General features: G+C 44.4%; 1 protein-coding gene across 1 annotated transcript in view; it reads left to right on the top strand.

The window, feature by feature from the left end:
• mxd4 (MAX dimerization protein 4) overlaps positions 1-19,068 on the top strand; it is a 33,522-nt gene extending 14,454 nt beyond the window's left edge. The window contains exons 4-6 of the mRNA XM_017682085.2: positions 13,274-13,388; positions 15,453-15,603; positions 17,765-19,068. Coding sequence (XP_017537574.1) covers positions 13,274-13,388; positions 15,453-15,603; positions 17,765-17,922 — 424 coding nt within the window. The 3' untranslated portion in view covers positions 17,923-19,068. The remainder of the gene's footprint in view (positions 1-13,273; positions 13,389-15,452; positions 15,604-17,764) is intronic.
• Positions 19,069-22,064: the final 2,996 nt, after the last annotated feature.

Raw genomic sequence — 22,064 nt, 5'->3', positions numbered from 1 at the left:
GTGTTTCACAGTTTCACTCTCCGATACGGTGGAGGATGGAGTTTATTTAGACTTCTGCAGGAAACTGTTGCATCACGAAATCTTAAATATCAAGCTGTCTAATGCGTAATAGTTGTTTTCCTAGAATTTATACAGCACATAGAAGCTCTTTACAACTTAAAAAGGTTTTTCAGTCATACATCTGTCACGGGACGGCGGGGAGGCGGACCCAAGTGCAGAACTCAGACCCATATATAGTGTGCTAGACGTAGAAAGATAGGGTGTCCCCGAGCGGGGTTCGAACCACCGCTGTACAGATCGGGGGTCTGTGATGTTACCGCTGCACCACCAGAATGCAGAAGCGACCTCGGGTGAAGCCCTTCAAGGAACGGAGAACCAAAAAGGCGGGAACGTAGAACAAAGACGAGTTAGAATGGAGAAAAAAGATAACAAGAACACAGAAGACGGGATTATGACAGGAAGGCTTTATACCTCCCTTCACTGGTCGGCTCTTAGAGTAAACACCTTCTGCATGGCTTGTTGTTTGTTTGTTTTCCCTTTTGTGAGTAATTTGGGGCAATTACTCTCTTCTCAGCCCTCTTTGTGGTTTTGGGGCAGTTTTGTTTTGGGGCGACTTTTCCAGTGCAGTAATAAAAGATGCATAGTAAACAGGGCAAAGACAGAAGACAGTAAAAGACAGACAGAATGTGCAGTCAGTAGGTTCAGGTGTCGACCGTAGACAAGATGTGCGTAGACAGGTGTTACAGGTGTATTGGGCGTATAGACAGTTAGTGCAGAAGTACTATTGGTAAAAAAAGAGATGTAAACAGTGAACTGTATATAAAGTGTACAGTGCAGGTAGAGAGTAGCAACATAATGTTCATTTATCGTTTTTATACAATAATAACTTACGTTTTATACATTGGTATGTCATTAAATAGATATAAATAGCTATTTTTAGTTGTTTCACAAATTTACGGTGACAATCAGCCATGACTTGGAAGGAGAGAGGCAGCTAAAGGTTGTTACTGTTGTTCCTTAAGATAAAAACAAGTAGTGGTTGGTTGGTGTAGTGGGTAACACCTCTGCCTTCTGTGCTGGAGACTGGGGTTCAATGCCCACTTGGATAGGCACCCCACACTAAACCAACAGGAGTCCTTGGGCAAGACTCTTAACACCACCTTCACCTACCTGTGTAAAATGATTAAATTAAGAGACCCTTATTAATCCCACAACGGGGAAATTCCCCCTCCGCATTTAACCCATCCGTGAAGTGAAAGACCACATACACACTAGTGAGCACACACACTAGGGGGCAGTGAGCACACTAGTGCCCGGAGCGGTGGGCAGCCCAATCCGCAGTGCCCAGGGAGCAGTTGGGGGTTGGGTGTCTTGCTCAAGGACACCTCAGTCATGTGCTGTCGGCTCTGGGGATCAAACCGGCGACCTTCCGGTCACGAGGCCGGTTGTCTGACCTCCAGCCCACGACTGCCCCAATAAACTACATCGCTCTGGATAAGAGCTTCAGCCAAATGTAAATATATTCAGTCAGGAGTGTCCAAACAGTAGCCTGTTGGTTCTGCAGATGTGTGTGTGGAGAATCTACGAGCTCCATTCAGGTCAGAAACACACACACACACACACACACAGTGGAATGTAGAGTTGTGTAAGAGTGGAGGTGGAGTGTTAGAGACATTACACTGAATAGATTATTCACTTCACTTCAGTCTCCACTATTGACAACCTTACACTTTAAAGCAAACGCTGGACAATGATGAAGTTATTAAAATAATAACATAAAATAATCCAACACCCCTCATTTGTGGCTGACTTGGTAGTTGACCGATAAGTTGGCATCTGTGCTTTGAACCTGGAGAAAATGCCCCAGTTGATGAGCTGTGCTGTGTATCTGACTGCGTGATTAATAATGATCTGCTTTAGAATAATCACTGAATGCCAGCTAGATGCTTTGCCAGTGATGGCACTGTAAGCATGTTTGCCAGCAGAATGGGGTTTTTGAGGTGTCTTAAGGAGCTTATGTTTTGAGGTGCCCGGATTTCTGAAAAGAGAACCAGGGACGTTTCCAGTTCGGCAGTCAATATATTATTAAAATATCCAGTGTTTTTATTTATGGAATGAAAAAGACGAGGCACTTCCAGTTCCGTGCGTTTTGACCATGGTAGCTGGTGCGCTGTAATAAACTGCGGGGAAGGCTGGCTGATGGAAGCGGTACTAACTAAGTCACTTTGAAACCCATGTGAGAAACTCATAAACAAGCCCAAGAGGCAGACTCTAAAGATACCCATGACCTAGCTGCAGGCCTGGTGAGGCAGAGGTGTCTGCCATTTGTCATAAAAGCAGGGCTGAAAAAGCGACGCAGTTACAGACAGTTGGGCACTCTTTGACGATGGCATGGTGGCCTATATTAGGTCAATTCTATGCCTATACAAATCAGGGCTCCCAGGTACTCAGGAGCCTGGTGCAGTATAGCATTTCATGTCAGTCTAACCTACTTATTAACGACAGCGAGGAAGCAAGGCAGCTAATCTGCCTTCTATAACATGAACATAAAAGCGATTCAGTTGTTAATCGCAATTCTTATGACAGTTAATTGTTAGGTAAAGCCTTGTTATTGTGACAGGTCTGGAGCAGGGGAGCGTGAGGAAGGCTCGGGTTGCCCTTCTTGACTGGGTTAGTGACGTTAATCATTCACAGAGTTGTGTGCTGAGGCTGTACAGCACCACTGTGCCGGGTTTACACTGAACCCGCTCAGCCTTAACCCTGCAGCCCCAGCCCAGCTCCACACCTGCTTTTATTTAGCCCACTTCTGGATGATTGATAGAGCTGCAAGGTTTCAGGCTGTTTTGTAAGCTGAAGCACGAGACCCCAGCCTTCCTCTGGCTGCAAACTGGAACCGCAGTGGTGCTGGAGACTTGTTTTCTTCTGCTCTGTCTTCTTTCCACCCACATAAACTACGTCTCTGTCTTTAGTTTAGAAGGTGTGTACGGCTGGGTTGTGGGAAATCTAGTGTAGTACAACTTTCCCAATATACTGTAGTTCTCAGAAGTGGTTTCTTTTTAATTTTCTGTTCCATTAAAGGTAAACTGGCCAGGCCTCTGTGGGAGGATGGGAGTGTAGGTATACAGAGTTATGTGGGATTCTTTTGAGGGGTGCACGCTTTAGGCATGCAAGCTGTCATCACCTCATTTGAGTCATAAGAGTGGTGCTCACCAGAGTTTAAAGTGCTGTGCTGTAATAGTCAGATTTCCGTCCGGTCTCCTCATATCAGAACAGAATCCGAGATCCTCTCTCACTCTCTTTCTGCCTGCTGTTAATTTGGCTTCTTTTGATTGATTACGTAGCTGTTTGTGTGTGAGTGACTGTGTGTGAGTGACTGTTCGGCTGTTTAACTGTTAAGGTGAAAATAAATTTCTGTTCTGTAGTAAAATCAAAACAGGATAAATTGCTGTTATTGATAATGATTTTGATTAGAATCAGAATAGGTGTCAGTAAATTTGGAGGGTGTGTTTATACACTGAACGGGGGTGATACAGGCTTTCTAAAGGATACGGCTGCTGTTTGTGCTGGGCTATTGTGTCCAATCCAACTTCTTCATAAAACTAGAAAAACTAGATTTCATGACACATTCTGTACACCACACTATACACACTTTATTAGGTACACCTTGCTAGTAAAAGGCTGGACCCCCTTTTTCCTGCAGAACTGCTTTAATTCTTCGTGGCAGACTTTCAACAAGGTGTTGGAAACGTTCCTCAGAGATGTTGGTTGGTTATTTGAGTTCCTGCTGTCTTTCTATCATCTGGAACCAGTCTGCCCATTCTCCTCTGACCTCTCACATCAACAAGGCATTTTCGTCCACACAACTGACCGCTCACTGGATGTTTCCTCTTTTTCGGACCGTTCTCTGTGAACCCTAGAGATGGTTGTGTGTGAAAATCCCAGCAGATCAGCAGTTTCTGAAATACTCAGACCAGCCCGTCTGGCACCAACAACCACGCCACGTTCAAAGCCCCTTAAATCCCCTTTCTTCCCCGTTCTGATGCTCGGTCTGCACTTCAGCAAGTCGTCTTGACCACCTCTACAGGTCTAAATGCAGTGAGCTGCAGCCGTGTGATTGGCTGATTAGCTGTTTGTGTTAACAAGCAACTGAACCCTGTACCTAATGAAGTGGCCGGTGAGTGTGAGGGTTACTGTCTCTATAGGTTGGTACTTGTACTCATACTTGTTAGCGTTTGTAATTTAACTTGTCTTGGACTGAAAACAGGCTGCTCACTGCAGTCGGCAGCGACGCAGTCGTGAGTGTCCTCTTTTCCTGCTCTTTCGCTTAGCAACATCTGTTTTCCTCACGCTGCAGATGTGCTTTAGGGTTGGCCTTCATGCCTTAAAGGGTTTCAGAGAGAAACCAACCTGATATTTTCTTCAGACAGACTTTAAATGCTGACATGCTTTTTGTCTTCATGCCTGTCTTCAAACAAAACATAGTAAGATGGCTTTTGAAGTGATACTTGAGCAAAACATCCCCCTGTACAGGCCTAAGTCATCACACACTCGCCCCAAGATCTAAATCCAGAATCAGAACCAGGTTTTACTGGCCAAGTATATTTGCACATAAAATGAATTTGTCTTCATTTGAACCGTAGCTGATGATTGAGTCTAGTGTGGGCCGAATTCAGGCCTCGAGGATGTTCTCAGCTACTCTAACATGCTTATGCCCATGTTTACTGTTTATAGACTCGTCAGAAACCACGTAAGCAAATCTGTTTAAGATGCAGCTCAGCAGTTTAATGATTCAGTTACATTAGCCTGGGAACCTCAGCGTAAAACTAAAGAAGCAAACGAGACACCAAACATGTCTTGGAAGATCAATTACATTTGGAGTAAAAAGGGGAAAATTGTAGAAATTAGATTTTTCTGTCTGTCTGTGACTTTAAGGGTGAGTTGATCCTTTGTGTCTGCATTTCAACATTGCTTAGATGTGTGTCCTTTGTATCGCCGTGTGCAGTTTAAAATAGTTTCCACTGTGTGTGTGTGTGTGTGTGTGTGTGTGTGTGTGAGGACCTTGTTCATGATGCCAGGCCTGTAGTGTTTGTGTGTGAGCTACAAATGCTGCAGATTGTTTTGGTGGGTGTGGCGCCTCCAGAGAGTGAACAACAACAGACAGCGTTTATCTACAGGATCTTTGCCCTTATGCACCAGCCCCAGTCTAAAGTTTGGACCCTCCTGACTGACTAGGTGTTTTACATAGACATTGTCAAGTTTTTAATATCTGAATCTTTGATAAAAATAATGAAATCTTGAAGAACACGTCGCTGTTGTCGGAAGAAAACCTCATATCTCCGAAACGGTAACTTTACAGGAGAGGGAAAAAACCTGCTTTACTTTTAATGGAAGTCAATGGAACCAGAATTATTTCCAAGTCATTTTGGGCCGTTTTTATTGGTCCATTCATTGCGAAATTTGCACACAATGTAAAGAGCAACAGACCTTTCCGAATTATGTCAAAAACTGAAAAACAACAAAAATGGAGATACAAGGTTTTCTTCCACAGCAGCGGTACATTCATTTACTTCCAAAACAGTATTTGTAGATTTGAGTTAAAGAAATAATTCAAAATATATCACTGCTAAAAATAAAGGTGCTGAAAGGGGTTCTTAGGAATGATGCCAGTTTTGATGTCCTAAAAACCTTCAGTGGATTGTTCCCCTTTGAACCGCGTGTCAGTGAAATGTGTGAGTGTGAAGAACCTTTTCAGAGTTTTTAGTGGTTTTAAGTAGCTGTGAAAGAACACATTTGTGGGTGCAGCGTGGCATAGTCAAGTGGCGGCTGTTAGATTTTATTTACTAGCCACATTTGCATTTTGGTTAAAGGGCTGTAGCCTGTTTTCCAGATGTGGGTCAGATGTGTGTTAATGCTGACGGCTGCAGTTTTCAGCTCAGTAACACACACTCACTCACAGACTGGCCATTTTTGCCGTTACACCGAGGACATTTTGCTGCTCTTGTGCAACTTCCAGATGCTGTTTATGAACTTCAGGGTCATTGTCAGCTTTTAGCAGCCAACATTAATAAAAGCCATGTGGTAATTTTATCTACCTCACTAAAAGTGGAGAATGTTTTGTGCAGACTCTAAACTTTTAGTGCTACGTTTGGGTTTGTAGGTAGAAAAGGAAATATATTGCCACAATTTATATTCGATGCAAAGCTTTTGTTCTACTGTCCTACTTTGCAGAAAGAAAAAACATAGTTAACATACACTCACTGGCCACTTTATTAGGTACAGTTGTTTAACACAATTAGCTAATCAGCCAATCACGCGGCCGCAGCTCACTGCATTTAGGCGTGTAGAGGTGGTCAAGACGACTTGCTGAAGTGCAGACCGAGCATCAGAACGGGGAAGAAAGGGGATTTAAGGGGCTTTGAACGTGGCGTGGTTGTTGGTGCCAGACGGGCTGGTCTGAGTATTTCAGAAACTGCTGATCTGCTGGGATTTTCACGCTCAACCATCTCTAGGGTTCACAGAGAACGGTCCAAAAAGAGGAAACATCCAGTGAGCGGTCAGTTGTGTGGACGAAAATGCCTTGTTGATGTGAGAGGTCAGAGGAGAATGGGCAGACTGGTTCCAGATGATAGAAATGCAACAGGAACTCAAATAACCAACCAGAATCTCTGAGGAACGTTTCCAACACCTTGTTGAAAGTCTGACATGAAGAATTAAGACTCTGAAGGAAAAAGGGGGTCCAGCCTTTTACTAGCAGTACCTAATAAAGTGGCCGGTGAGTGTATATTTTGCAGTTTTGACATTTTTTGACATCAAAACAAACAAAAGCTGTGAACAGCAAAACACCAGATACAAAGCTGCGTATTTAAGATTATGTATTAACTCTGAATTTACTCAGTAGCCAAAACAGAGTCAGATCAGTGTTTTCATTTTTTTCTTTCACAACTAACCTCCAAACGCAGTTCTCCCACCAAGCCGGAGGAAACGCCTCAGCGGGGTTTGGGGGTGGCCTTTGACCCCAGAGGAACGAGCTGGCATAGAGCCAGCAAGCAGAAAACACAGAAACCACTTGCCACTTGGTCATGGCCAGCTCATTAACCAGAGCACAGTGTGTGTGTGTGTGTGTGTGTGTGTGTGTGTGTGTGTGTGTGTGTGTGTGTGTGTGTGTGTGTGCGTGTGTGAGAGCGCGTTTTCTTTTCTTTTACTCTGTGTGTGCCCAGTGTTTTCCCCTCAGCTTGGAGACTGTGTGTGTGTGTGTGTGTGTGTGTGTGTGTGTGTCTACATGTCTCTATAGAAGTATATTCACATTTCTGACTCAAAACTGTAGTTTAGGCTTCAAGTAGGTCACAGCTCCTCTTTAAACCCCTCTAAAAACCAGTTTACGCTCTTATGATTGTTTTGTTTTATATGTTTTTGTTTGTTTTGGTGCCAGCTACCTGCCACGCCCCTGTATTTGTTATTAGTTTAGTTAGGTGACATTAGACACGTTTACATGCAGCCTAATAATAATCCGACTAATAGCTCAATGGGAATAGAATATGTCCATGTAAACACCTCAGTCGGAATAGTCTAGTCCGATTGAGGCCATTCGGAATACAGTTTCTATCCGATTGAAGGAGGTGAGTAAACCTCTAAATAACCTGTTAAATAGAAGAATAATATCCGTGTAAGCGCCTGTATCCGATTACAAACGGAAAGTTTGTCCGTTCTGCTTTGCGTCGCGTCACAGTGAGAGTTTACACCGTTCAACACGGCGGAGCAGAAACTGGTCTGCAGAGGAGACGAAGTTCATGCTCTGGTCTTTAAAAGACGGCGGTGGGACGTTAATAAGGACGTGTGAAGGACGTTTTCCTGAGTCTGACGTCATTTTAAAGCAGTTAAAACCACAATCACTGCTCACTGCTGCTCATCTCACTCTGACTGGGCTCATATGATGTTCGTTGTCATGGTAACGGCAACACTAAGCACTTCTCCATGCATGCGCGTCGTTTTGCATCGGCTTACTTGTAGCATGTAAATGAAGAATTTCATCAGACAGTTGAATAGAGTAAGAATAAGCACCTCAGTCTGAATCTGTAATCTGATTGTATTTAATCGGACTGGCAAAAATCTTTGCATGTAAACACAGCCGTTGCTAACTAGGCTGACTAAACGCAGATGTGAACACTAATTTTTTGGACTCAAAAAGCAAAAAAAACTCTCTAAGTGCTTCTCAACCCTGTCATCAGGGTCCGTATATTTTTCAACCTAATTTGCAACGTCTTATAACGGTCTTATTAAAGGCCGATATAGCAGCGGGTTTTCACTGCAACAGGCAAGAGCGCACAGGATCAGTTGTTTCAAGACTAACTGATTAAACAAGTGTAATCAAGTGAGGTACTACCTGGCGGAGATGAAAACCTGCTGCCGCGCTGACGGTTGGGGATAGGATTGGATATGACTGGACTAAAAGCAGGCAGACAGTCTAACTTGACTCACTGAAGTCAGGCTTGCATCTTCCTGCCATGTCCTGCAGTCCAAATCTGTTTAGCTAGCTACCTGACATAACTGGCGAGGCTCAATAAATGCAGTCGTGGTCTGGCGGTCAGGGAACTGGCCCTGTGACCGGAAGGTTGCTGGTTCAATCCCCAGAGCTGACAGTCCATGACTGAGGTGTCCTTGAGCAAGACACCTAACCCCCAACTGCTCCCCAGGCGCCGTGGATAGGGCTGCCCACCGTTCTGGGCAAGCGTGCTCACTGCCCCCTAGTGTGTGTGTTCACTAGTGTGTATGTGGTGTTCCACTTCACAGATGGGTTAAATGGGGAGGTGGAATTTCCCCGATTGTGGGATTAAAAAAAGTTTCACTTCATGCAGAAATCCAAAGTTTTTGCCACAGTGCTGCTGTTTGGGACCCCCACCTGCCTTGTCCCTGTAGCTCAAAACTGTGAAAGATTTTCTAGGTGGAGAGATAAAATCAGTGCTCTTAAAAATAAAGGGTTCATAGGACTGACGCCATGATTTCCGAAACACCTGTCAGTGGATCGTTCTGTAGAGAACCGTTTTACAGCGTGCTTTTGTTATCACTAACTATAACTGGAGCCGTACGAGGCCGAGGAGCTACACACACAGATGCTTGCAGAAGCATTCGTTACAGAAAGTAGATGAATGTTTAGCACACAGTTCTAATCCACAGAAGGCGGTTATTTGTACCTGGTTTTACTGAAGACTTTATTAACTTGTCATGTGAGTAAGCCCGAAAGAGTGCCTTAACAAACCAGGACACTGGCACTGGACTGTGTGTGTGTGTGTGTGTGTGTGTGTGTGTGTGTGTGTTTGGAGGAACAAACAGGAGTCTTGGTGCTATTAAAGCGTGTTCTCACCCAATCTGGCCAACCCACAGACACGAAAACAAAACAAGTGAAAAAAAGAAAAAGCGCCCCACGCATAACAATTAGCAGGTAAAGCAGTTAATTGTGTTATAATGTATCAAATTGTGATGCATGTATGGTAATAACATGCTTTATTTGGTGAAGCTTAGTTTGTATGTGCAGCGTCTGTAAAGCCGCCTGCTGACAGGCTGGCGTGACAGCTGGTTATAGACTGTACGCTGAAGCGGTATTGTGTCCAATCCAACTTCTTCATGAAACTAGAAAAACTAGATTTCATGACACACTATACACACTCACTGGCCACTTTATTAGGTACACCCTGCTAGTAAAAGGCTGGACCCCCTTTTCCCTTCAGAACTGTCTTAATTCTTCTTGTCAGACTTTCAACAAGGTGTTGGAAACGTTCCTCAGAGATTCTGGTTGGTTATTTGAGTTCCTGCTGCCTTTCTATCATCTGGAACCAGTCTGCCCATTCTCCTCTGACCTCTCACATCAACAAGGCATTTTCATCCACACAACTGACCGCTCACTGGATATTTCCTCTTTTTCGGACCGTTCTCTGTAAACCCTAGAGATGGTTGTGGGTGAAAATCCCAGCAGATCAGCAGTTTCTGAAATACTCAGACCAGCCCGTCTGGCACCAACAACCACGCCACGTTCAAAGCCCCTTAAATCCCCTTTCTTCCCCGTTCTGATGCTCGGTCTGCACTTCAGCAAGTCGTCTTGACCACCTCTACACGCCTAAATGCAGTGAGCTGCGGCCGTGTGATTGGCTGATTAGCTATTTGTGTTAACAAGCAACTGAACGGTGAGTGTAAGTGCTAGTAAAGAAGTGTTCAATCTTATCCCAATGTTTTTGTTTTTTTTCCAAAATTTGGAAGTGGCTGCTTGAGGAAATTCCACTCCAAAATTCTCCCCATTCATGCTTGGCTGGGTGGTGGACAGGTTGGCCTCTGTTTGTGTGTGTGTGTGTGTGTGTGTGTGTAAGGTGCAGGTGGCCAGTCCCCTCACTACATAAACACACACCAGAATGTCGGGGTTTAGGGTGTGTCTGGTTATTTTTTGGAGCAGGGTGTGTGTATATGTGTGTGTAGCATCTGCAGCTGAACACACTGCACTCAATAAGCCCCTTATGCAGCACAGAGAACATCAGAGCGCCTCACCACCGCACCGCTTTGGCGCTCGCTTCCTCTGACCGCTCTCCAGCTGCTTCATGTGGCTTCAAGTCTGACAGGTGGAAGATCACTGCCGTCCGGGACTGACCATCAAACGCACACATACATACCTGCACTCCTAGGCACACTCACACTCGTATATTGATCTGTCAGCAAATATAAGTGATACGTTTTTAGTCCCACAAACGGGGAAATTCCACCCCTGCATTTAACCCATCTGTGAAGTGGAACACCACATACACACTAGTGAACACACACACACGGGGTCAGTGAGCACACTTGTTAGCGGTGGGCAGCCCAATCCACAGCGGCCGGGGAGCAGTTGGGGGGTAGGTGTCTTGCTCAAGGCGCTGGGGATCGAACCGGCAACCTTCCGGTTACAGGGCCAGTTCCCTAACCTCCAGCCCACGACTGCCCCCAACGTGTACTCTATTTGCCCCCCTTACCCCACATATAATCGATCAGCCAAGACGTGTTTGGTGTCTGAAGTTCTTTAATTTTGGAGCTACAGTGCTCATGTAGGTAGCAAGTGTTGTTATCTTGTACCACACCAAAGAGCGTGGAACTGACTGCATGCCTACATCATCTCACAGGGCGTGTCTGACTGTCTGACAAACTGTAGAGCAGGCATGATGCTACTTATTCTACGATACTGATACCGATAGTCACCTTATGTCGGCCTATACTGATACTGATCCAGCCACTCTTTATTTTTGCCTTTCCATTCCTTGTGAGCTACATTAGCCTTGTAGCTCCAGCCTAAAACTAAAGAAGCAAACTAAAGGCAGTCGTGGGCTGGAGGTCAGGGAACGAACATTGTGACCGGAAGGTCGCCGGTTCGATCCCCAGAGCCGACAGTCCATGACTGAGGTGTCCTTGAGCAAGACACCTAACCCCCAACTGCTCCCCGGGCGCTGTGGATAGGGCTGCCCACTGCCCCCTAGTGTGTGTGTGCTCACTAGTGTGTATGTGGTGTTTCACTGCATGGATGGGTTAAATCCGGAGGTGGAATTTCCCCGTTTGTGGGATTAATAAGTATCACCTAACTTAAAGACACCAAGCATAACTTTGGTTCTTTGCTGAGCCACTGCTTTAAAATCCCAGACCACATCATGTGCTCCTGCTTCATTTGCCATGCCAACCCCCTTCGTCAGCATCACGAAGGACAAACCCTTCACACACACATAGCTGCCACGCTCTCACAGCTGTCACACAGCTATCCAACACACACACACCTGTCAGAATTAGTATGATGTGGGAACACCCTGCGGTCGCATCATCGGGCAGGTCTGATGGCTGTTGGACACAAACTGGTTGTGTAAGTGTGTGTGTGTGTGTGTGTGGGTGTGTTATGTAATAGAGCTTCATGGGTGATGTGGGTGTTTCTACGGCAGATTCTGGATGTGTTTGACATCATCACACGTGATGAGAGACCACAAATTACAAACCAATAAAAAATGAGTAAAGGCAGCGACTGATTTGATTGTTGCCTTGTTCAACATGAGCACTTCCCATTTTAACCAGTGTTATTCGGTTCCCAGCAGCACATTGTGTTTTCTGTGGGATCCTGAAGGCTGACACGCTGCCCTTAATATCAACACACTGTTGTGAGTTAATCACAGGCAAAGCAAACGTAGTGTGAAGAGTTGGCCCAAGGCACCCGAAAAACTACTTGTGCTGCCCAAACAGAGATTTATCCCGTCATTTCTAACGTAAAAGGCTGTAACTTTACTCACTGTGAGATCTAATTGTATAAACTCCATTTAGGAGCTCGACAGAGTCTGGAATAAATCCCTGTTTTTTACAATAATAAAACTCGTTTGGTTGTTCAAAATAGGTCTTTCTTTGAGGACTTTCTGTAGGTCTGTTTTTAAAACAGCATTGCACACTGATTATTAGAGCTGTGAAATAATAGTAGTAATAATAGTAATAATATATAGAACTATGAAAGCAGTTCAGATGGCCTTGCAGAGAAGAAAGTGGGAAATGGAAAAATAATAAACAGATTAAATATTCAATGTTAAATTAAAAAAGAGAACATGAGGGATGTAATAAATGGAATAATATATAATAATAGTAATAATAATAATAATAACCAAACCCAACCAAAATATGGAAGTAATTATTTAATTAACGCTGCTGGGTTTATGGCGGTGGTACAGAATTTTGCAGTCCTAGTCTGAAAAATGGTTTGTGCTGCGTCACCCCACAAAACACTGTGCAATCAACTTGGACACACACACTTTACAGTAAGCTGACACCTCAGGGTCCTGCAACCTGGCCTCACCTTCCTCGAGGATGTTTGTGTGTGTGTGTGTGTGTGTGTGTGTGTGTGTGTGTGTAGTCTTATCTGTCTTGGCTGTGTGGTGCTGTTTGTTTTCCAGTTTACCTGTAAGAAAACTCTTCAACTGTAGATGCTATTCAGAGTTTTGGGATGTTAAAAATATGGAATCTTTTAGTGAAAATAAAAGTGGACAAAATTCAGATAGCAGATAGCAGACGTGTCTTGGCTGGTCGTCCTCTCCACTTCTTGCTGTAATACAATCTGACAGTCTGTGTGGATCTGATGAACATTATATCTTCAACTAGTATCAACAATAAAAACCCACATCAGCATTACTGACTCATAACTGCCCTTTTCTAAATCCCTGTGTGTGTGTGTGTGTGTGTGTGTGTGTGTGTGTGTATGATCCATGTCCTCATGTCTCTCTGTGGTGTCTTCCTCCTGTAGACGTGCTAAGTTGCGGCTCTACCTGGAGCAGCTGAAGCAGTTGGTGCCTTTGGGCCCGGACAGCACCAGACACACCACACTGAGTCTGCTCAAACGTGCCAGGATGCACATCAAGGTACACGCATAGCGACTCCGGCTACATATGATGAAAAACCTGGTTTTCTGCACTTTTATGTGATGAAGGTCTGATGCAGTTAAAGACTGATGATACAGTCTTCATTCCCCAGTCTGTGCAGCCCGAACGTGGAGCATGCAGAAACAGCCTGTTTTGGTTTCATTGTTTTTGTGACGCCACAGAAATCGACAGATTCACACACATCGGCCTGCCTGGCCGGCACTGCCAAGCGTGGTCTGTCAGTTTTAGCTAAAACAGTTAAAAATCGAATTAACTTAACATTTTCTTCACTGCACAGCAACGTGAAGAGTTCCAGTGAACAGAAGCGATGTTCAAATCTCAGAAGACGTTACCATGTTAGTGATGTCACAGAATTGCAGACTGGAGAAGCTGCAGAGCTTCCAAGTAGGTGGTGAACAGCGCATTAGGACGAAGCTGTTCGGAAAGGATGATGCTGCAAATCAACCCAGCAGTTGATATGGTTCTGCAAGCGAGGACATTTACCGTCACACAGGAAGTTGATTAGGACTGTTCCCATCTACGAGAAGGAGTCTTAAACGGCCCCTTTGCAGCAGACTCAGTGGGCACCTAGAAGTGAGGTTAACGGTTACTGGCCTGCTGAGTACTGGGCCCACTTCGAGTACTGGTTTTAAGTCACAGAGCTGTTGAAGACTTCAGCGAGATACTCAGCCTGATCTGGTTTTTAGATGACTTCATTGCACCCTTGAAGGGGTGCTCATGTGCAGCTTTTAGCCCAGGAGCTTGTGTTTATGATAATTCCCAGAGCACAAAGGCAGTGTGAGAGTTTGTGGTTGGTGGAAAGCCCAGACCTAAAGCTCCGTTAACCCTTAGTTTCCTGTTTTTGCTGCACAGTTTGTCTGCACTGAAATGTCACACAGCTTCAATTTGCACAGCTGCAGTCAGCAGATCAGCACCACAGCACACTGTTTATGCACTCTGAGCATGAACGTGATCTCACTTGCTGGCGGATGTGTGTTGTATATTTTTGGAACAAAAATGTCCTGAAACTAAAGCTAGCGAAAAACAAGGCGACCCGACAGGACAGACAGAACGCTTCTGACAGAAGTTTCGCTTTTTAAAACTAAACAAACAACAATATTTCCTCTTGTTTTCTGATGTTAAGATTAGGGTTAGGATCAGGGTCAGGTTTAGAAACGTGTTGATAAATGTAGATTAATCCAAGTGCTTGACTACACAGCTCAGATTCAGAGAGCAAGACTGGCCTTAATTCCTGTTCAGGAACCCAACCCATATGCAACATATGAACAGTTGTATAGGTACTTATATAATGAGGCATATCATGATTAAAAACACAGTACTGAGCAAAAAGTCATTTCACTGTATATATAATTATTAAGTGGATTTTCATACATCTCAGAAATATTTCCTGAGAAGTTAATAACTTGAACATACTTGTACGTGTGTGTGTGTGTGTGTGTGTGTGTGTGTGCATACACATTGTTGTTACATGTAGTGTTTACATTTACAGTCATATGCAAACATTTAAATAACCTGGTCACATGACATTTTGTTGGTTTTCTAAGTGAAAATAAGTACAGACATTCAGGAAACTTCACAACTAGAGTTTAATCATTTGAATTTCCTATTTTGTGCTGAGTGACATATGCCTTATTATTATTATTATTATTATTATTATTATTATATTATTATACACAGGTAGGTGACAAAAGAAAAAAAAGAATAAATAAGTAGAGGAAAAAAAACAAGTGCAAATGTTTCCAGATGGTGTATTTAACTTTTATTTATTCACTGAGGAAAAACTGGAAAAATTAAAACATGCAACGTGGCCTTTTATATTTTATATTTTATGTTTACATTTTTCCAGTTTTCCCTCAGAGAATAAATAAAAGAAAAGAAGATACCTGTGTATAGTAATAAGGTATATTTTTATTATTATATATATTTAGATACGTAATACATGTGTGATGTATGACCCCACGTCCTGAGAAACTGTATAAACAGGTGTGTGTGTGTGTGTGTGTGTGTGTGTGTGTGTGTGTGTGTGTGTGTGTGTGTGTGTAGAAGCTGGAGGAGCAGGACAGAAAGGCCCTGAATGTGAAGGAGCAGCTGCAGAGAGAGCATCGCTACCTCAAACGGCGTCTGGAGCAACTCGGTGTGGAGAGAATCCGCACAGACAGCATGGGCTCCACCATCTCTACTGATTCAGAACAAGGTAAACACACACACACACACACACACACACACACACACACACACACACACAGCACAGGCTCCACCATCTCTACTGATTCAGAACAAGGTAAACACACACACACACACACACACAGCACAGGCTCCACCATCTCTACTGATTCAGAACAAGGTAAACACACACACACACACACACACACACACACACACACACACACAGCACAGGCTCCACCATCTCTACTGATTCAGAACAAGGTAAACACACACACACACACACAGCACAGGCTCCACCATCTCTACTGATTCAGAACAAGGTAAACACACACACACACACACACACACACACACACACACAGCACAGGCTCCACCATCTCTACTGATTCAGAACAAGGTAAACACACACACACACACACACACACACACACACACACACACACACAGCACAGGCTCCACCATCTCTACTGATTCAGAACAAGGTAAACACACACACACACACACAGCACAGGCTCCACCATCTCTACTGATTCAGAACAAGGTAAACACACACACACACACACACACACACACAGCACAGGCTCCACCATCTCTACTGATTCAGAACAAGGTAAACACACACACACACACACACAGCACAGGCTCCACCATCTCTACTGATTCAGAACAAGGTAAACACACACACACACACACACACACAGCACAGGCTCCACCATCTCTACTGATTCAGAACAAGGTAAACACACACACACACACACACAGCACAGGCTCCACCATCTCTACTGATTCAGAACAAGGTAAACATACACACACACACACACACACACAGCACAGGCTCCACCATCTCTACTGATTCAGAACAAGGTAAACACACACACACACACACAGCACAGGCTCCACCATCTCTACTGATTCAGAACAAGGTAAACACACACACACACACACACACACACACACACACAGCACAGGCTCCACCATCTCTACTGATTCAGAACAAGGTAAACACACACACACACACACACACACACAGCACAGGCTCCACCATCTCTACTGATTCAGAACAAGGTAAACACACACACACACACACACACAGCACAGGCTCCACCATCTCTACTGATTCAGAACAAGGTAAACACACACACACACACACACACACACACACACAGCACAGGCTGTACCTTCTCTACTGATTCAGATCAAGGTAAACACACACACCTCCGCATTTAACCGAGCCGTGCAAACACCAAATACACACTAGGGGGCAGTGAGCAGACTTGCCCGGAGTGGTGGGCAGCCCTATCCGCAGCGCCCGGGGAGCAGTTGGGGGTTAGGCGTCTTGCTCAAGGACACCTCAGTCATGCGCTGTCGGCCAAGGGGATCGAACCGGCGACCTTCTGATCACAGGGCCAGGTCCCTGACCTCCAGCCCACGACTTACTGAATAGTACTGGTCTGTGTGGAGCTCCTCAGGGTTTACGCAACACGCCATGAAGTGTGTTTACTAATGCACGTTGTAGTAAACATCCTGTGCTGTAGTAAACAAGTAAGTAAGTAGAGGATCAGCCAAGCGAGCACAAAACCTGTTCTGTTTGCCCGCAGCTAAGGGCCACTTAAACCCTGCAGTAATCCACCAACACAGAATGGCCTTCACATATCCAGAGCTGGACACAAACAGATGGCCAGTTTTAAAATATTAAATATAAAAATATTAAATCGACCTACTTTTTTACCCTTCTTACCTCACATGGACTGGCTTCTTTAGTTCTAGCACTGGAGCTTTGAGGCTCATGTACTGAACAAGTAATGAAAGTCGTGGTCACACTGAATGTGAGAGAAAAGCCTGTTCACTTGAGTGGGTGACTTGCTGATTCCCTCTGGAATTGTGTGGCCTTAGATCTACCGTACTTTTATCGCCCTGTATTTCCTTTCGTTTTTTTGGCTGCGTGGATAAGCTGCGTCCCCCTGGCCCCTCGTACTGGGCCTGTATGGATTGAAGTACACTAGCAATACTGAGAACAGTAGAGTCATCATGAAGACGGGATTTGATACTGTTGACCGTTTTATAGAGGAGAATATTGTATATATTCGATTTTTTTAGATGAAGCACTTCTTCAAACACTGATTTCTCAGCGTAGGCACAGAGTGAGTGTGATACTAACTGCGTGTGTGTGTGTGTGTGTGTTTCTCCAGAGGTGGACGTGGATATCGAAGGGATGGAGTTTACACCCGGTGAGGGTGACAGTGTGGACAGTGTGAGCGATACTGAAGACCACTACAGCCTGCAGAGCAGCTCCAGCGACAGCAGCCATTACTCGCCCTCACACAGACTGCACACACATATCTGCTAGAACCAAGCCAGCAGTGCAACGGCGACCTCCAAACCACCCGTCCGCCCAGCGCCAAGCTCACACACCTGCCTCTTGTGGCAGGAAGCAGCTGGTTGGACTTCCTGTCCCACTTCTCCACCACTTTCACACTTCCAGACTTTCTCTATTAAACCCTGATCGCTGCCTCAGACACCCAAAGAGCAATCTGCGGTTTCGTGGTGCGGCCATACAGCTTTGACCTGTCAGCTAACGTCCCGAGTGAGTTGGCGAGTGAGCGTGTGTGTTTCAGACGCTCTCTCTTACTGAACGGTCTGGATTCATGAAAACACCTTTGCTTTTGTTGTTAGAGATGCACTCGTGTGGGAGTTCTGGGACAACGCCTGTCCGATTTTTTAAATATACGCGTCTCCCGATGGATCATCAGTTATTAGCTTGAATTATCAGTCAGACGTAAACGTTTGTCTGATATGACGCTGATATCATCCGTGCATCTTTCGGTTCTTAGCACATGCTAAAACAAGAACAATTATAAACGCTTAGTAAATGCTGAGCATAGTAGCATTTAGCACACTACGTGTTCTATTGGCATTGCCTAGAGCAACAACTATTTAGCTTCTTTAAGGAACAAAAAAAAATCAGTTCGTCTTTATTCAGAACGACCAAATATAAACACAATAACAGCAACAAAAAGAGATTATAAGGAGGGAAGGTACAAACCTGCGCCGTGGGCTGGTTGCGTAAACATTTTGAATCGCTATTAATTTCTCCGTTTTTTGATAATGGATTAAAAATCAGTTCACAGCCGTAGAAGCAGACAGGCTATGAGTACGGTATAATAGCAGAATATTGGGCTGAGTCATAAAACTGAAGAGTACAGTAGAACTGAACTACAGAAGCTGGTGTTGGCGCTGGTGGCATCATCAGCTCATTTTGTGGGAACACTCATAAAACTGTATTTCTGTCTTTTGCGGTTCATTCGGATCATTTAATATAGCGTCAACATGGAGGCAACACAGCACAATATATGGTACAGTACACACTCTCCGGCCACTTTATTAGGTACACCTTGCTTTGCCTTCAGAACTGCCTTAATGGTTATTTGAGTTCCTGCTGCCTTTCTATCATCTGGAACCAGTCTGCCCGTTCTCCTCTGACCTCTCACATCAACAAGGCATTTTCGTCCACACAACTGACCGCTCACTGGATATTTCCTCTTTTTCGGACCGTTCTCTGTGAACCCTAGAGATGGTTGTGTGTGAAAATCCCAGCAGATCAGCAGTTTCTGAAATACTCAGACCAGCCCGTCTGGCACCAACAACCACGCCACGTTCAAAGCCCCTTAAATCCCCTTTCTTCCCCGTTCTGATGCTCGGTCTGCACTTCAGCAAGTCGTCTTGACCACCTCTACACGCCTAAATGCAGTGAGCTGCGGCCGTGTGATTGGCTGATTAGCTATTTGTGTTAACGAGCAGCTGAACAGGTGTACCTAATAAAGTGAGTGTATGTAATGTGCAGTACCGGCAATTCATGTTTACCTGCCGTTTGAACACAAACAGTAAGAGCCGATCTAACCACTTTCCTTCACTGTTGCCGGAGCAGCGACAGTAAAGCCAGATTTTTTCACAGCACCACCCGGTGCTAATCACTACGGTTTGTGCCAGTGCTACATTAGCATTTGGCTGGTACCACAAATGCAGTGAAGCAAAATTCACACACAGCGTTCACAGCAGAAAACAGCTTAGTGAGATCAGCCCCTCGGGATCAAACCCCTTTTTTCCCTTTCAGTAGCAAAGTGATGTAGCAATAAACAGAGAAAGCTACTGCTTTCGTGATTGTTTATATGATTCTGAGGGGTTTAAGGCACTAAAAACAAGAGTGATTCACTAAGCCAGCCTTTCTGCTCTAAACACACACACGCGCGCCACCTGCGTCTCAGCATTCAGGCTGACAGATCAAAGCTGAATGAGTCCAAAAACGTCTAATAACAGCTCTAATGATTTTCCTTTTGTGGAGGCTTAGTTAAACCAGATTACATCGCTAACCCTTAACTTTCATTTTTGTCTTGTAGCTTTCTTGGATTCGTTCAAATTAACTCTCTCTTTACATAGTAATACGTAACCGATTGTTTGAGGATCTCCAGGGCATTGCAGATCGTACCACTAATGATTTTATATTCCTTCGGTTGGCCTATACAGTGTATTTGCAATACAGAGAATGCAGTATTTTATTCTCTTTCTGCTTTTTAAACTCCCTCTGCTGCCGTTCTTAGAGCTTGGCATTCAACACTTTAAAAAGGAAAAAAAAAAAAACATACATACACACAGATACACATACACACGTGTGTGTGTGTGTGTGTGTGAGTGTGATGATGTGATTTGCCTACAACGGCTGATTACAAAAAGCAAGAAAAGCCAATAAAAACATGAATTAAAAAAAGCTAGAGGTCACTAAAAGTGATTTTAGCAAGTGTAGTCTATATTTCCTGTATTAAAATTTTGTATTATATTTTCCTAAATGTTCCTAAAGGTAAAAGACAAAAAAGAAGAATATATATATATATATATAGATATGAGATGGACAGGGCAGTAGGCCAGGCTTGTCTCGGGGATTTGGGGATTTAGACAGTCATTCTGTGCCTTGGTCAGCCTCTGTTTATGTTATTATGTCCCATTCCCTCCCCTCAGCCTCCACTCGCTCAGGTCTACTCCAGGCACTCCCTGCGTCCATCCATGCATCCTCAGTGAGTAACAAGTGAAGTTAGGCACTAAAGCAGTAGTTCTGCAAAAAATGAAAAATCTAATTTAGCCAGTCCCCCCCCCTTAACTCTCATGTAGTCAGTCACTCAGGAGATGTTTGCTGTCACAAAGGTAATATAGTCAACAGGTAATGGCATTCATTACTCCTGGACTGCAAATCCAGAATCCACACACAGCGCCCTCAAACCGCGGTGAGGACAAAATATCTAGCTATCAGATTAAATAACTAACATAACTAAAACCGGGACTTCAGACAGTTATTGCAGGCAACAGTCATACGGCATCAGAAACCATAACAAGTCTATTTGAGATCACCTAATAAACTATTCGGACACGAGTGATGACGTTGGAGGCTGCATCCCAAACTCAGAGTAGCGCGAAGAGTTTCACTGCCGCAGCTGGACCTTTATGAGCGCTTTCGCATGTCTGTAGGACCAGAGATGTCTGGACATACTCTGAGCTCAAACTGACCCAATGACAAAAATGAAAGCGATTGGTTGTGTGAGGTCATGTTGCCGGCAAAAGCTCACAAAAAACCAGGGCGAGTAAAATAACGCTGCTTTTTCACCTGAAAGATCACACCTGGTGTGCAAGAAATCGTTACACACACGTTTAAATGAATTTATTTCCAAATCAATCGCAATTGGTTTATAAAGGCCTTAAAACTAAAGAAGCAAATTTCAGACCCGGAGCACGTCTTGGATGTACGGCTGCATTTGGGGTTTATGGTGGACTAACTAGGCTAATGGAGTTTATTTGCTGAGCAGTTGCTTTAAGCGGTTCTCCGACTGTTCTGCTTCAGCCTCTTCGTCTAGCTTTGCTTCTTTTTCTTGTCATAATGAAGAGGGAGATGCTGGGAGGAGAGCGATAATCAATCATTAACCGACGGCAGCTGGAGCTCTTTCCCTCCACACTCTCCCATTGACACCTCCTGTTGGTGTTGGTGTTGTGGGTCATCGTCCCTCTGCTTGAGTCTCTCGGCTCCTCTGAAACAAACCCCCCCCGTCAGCGTCATTACAGGCAGTGAGGCCCTCAGCTCACCAACCAAACGCCAACAAACAGAAACAAATGCAAACAGGAGTGTTCGTTTAGTGAACCAGACGTTCTTTAATAAAATGGTATCACAGATGGTTATAAGCGATAATAACAGCTATAAGCGATGCCATTTCCATAAAAATCAATTTAAACAAACGTCTCATTTACAAAACAGTCCTCCCGAGAACCGAAGGGGGTTCTTCCATCGCACTGAGCAAAGAAACTCTATTTGCCGCGTGTTTAACTGTGAGGAGACTCTCGGATGCTCTCTCTTCAGTCACTCGTCCAGTTGGATGGCCGGTTCCTTTTCTCGGAGCGCCGAGTGTTTCTGTCTGTTGCGGAACGTTTGGTTGGCGTGCTCTGTGTCTAAAG

This window comes from Pygocentrus nattereri, chromosome 5, assembly GCF_015220715.1.
Source record: "Pygocentrus nattereri isolate fPygNat1 chromosome 5, fPygNat1.pri, whole genome shotgun sequence".
NCBI lineage: Eukaryota > Metazoa > Chordata > Actinopteri > Characiformes > Serrasalmidae > Pygocentrus > Pygocentrus nattereri.
This window is presented reverse-complemented; position numbering and strand designations above follow the sequence as displayed.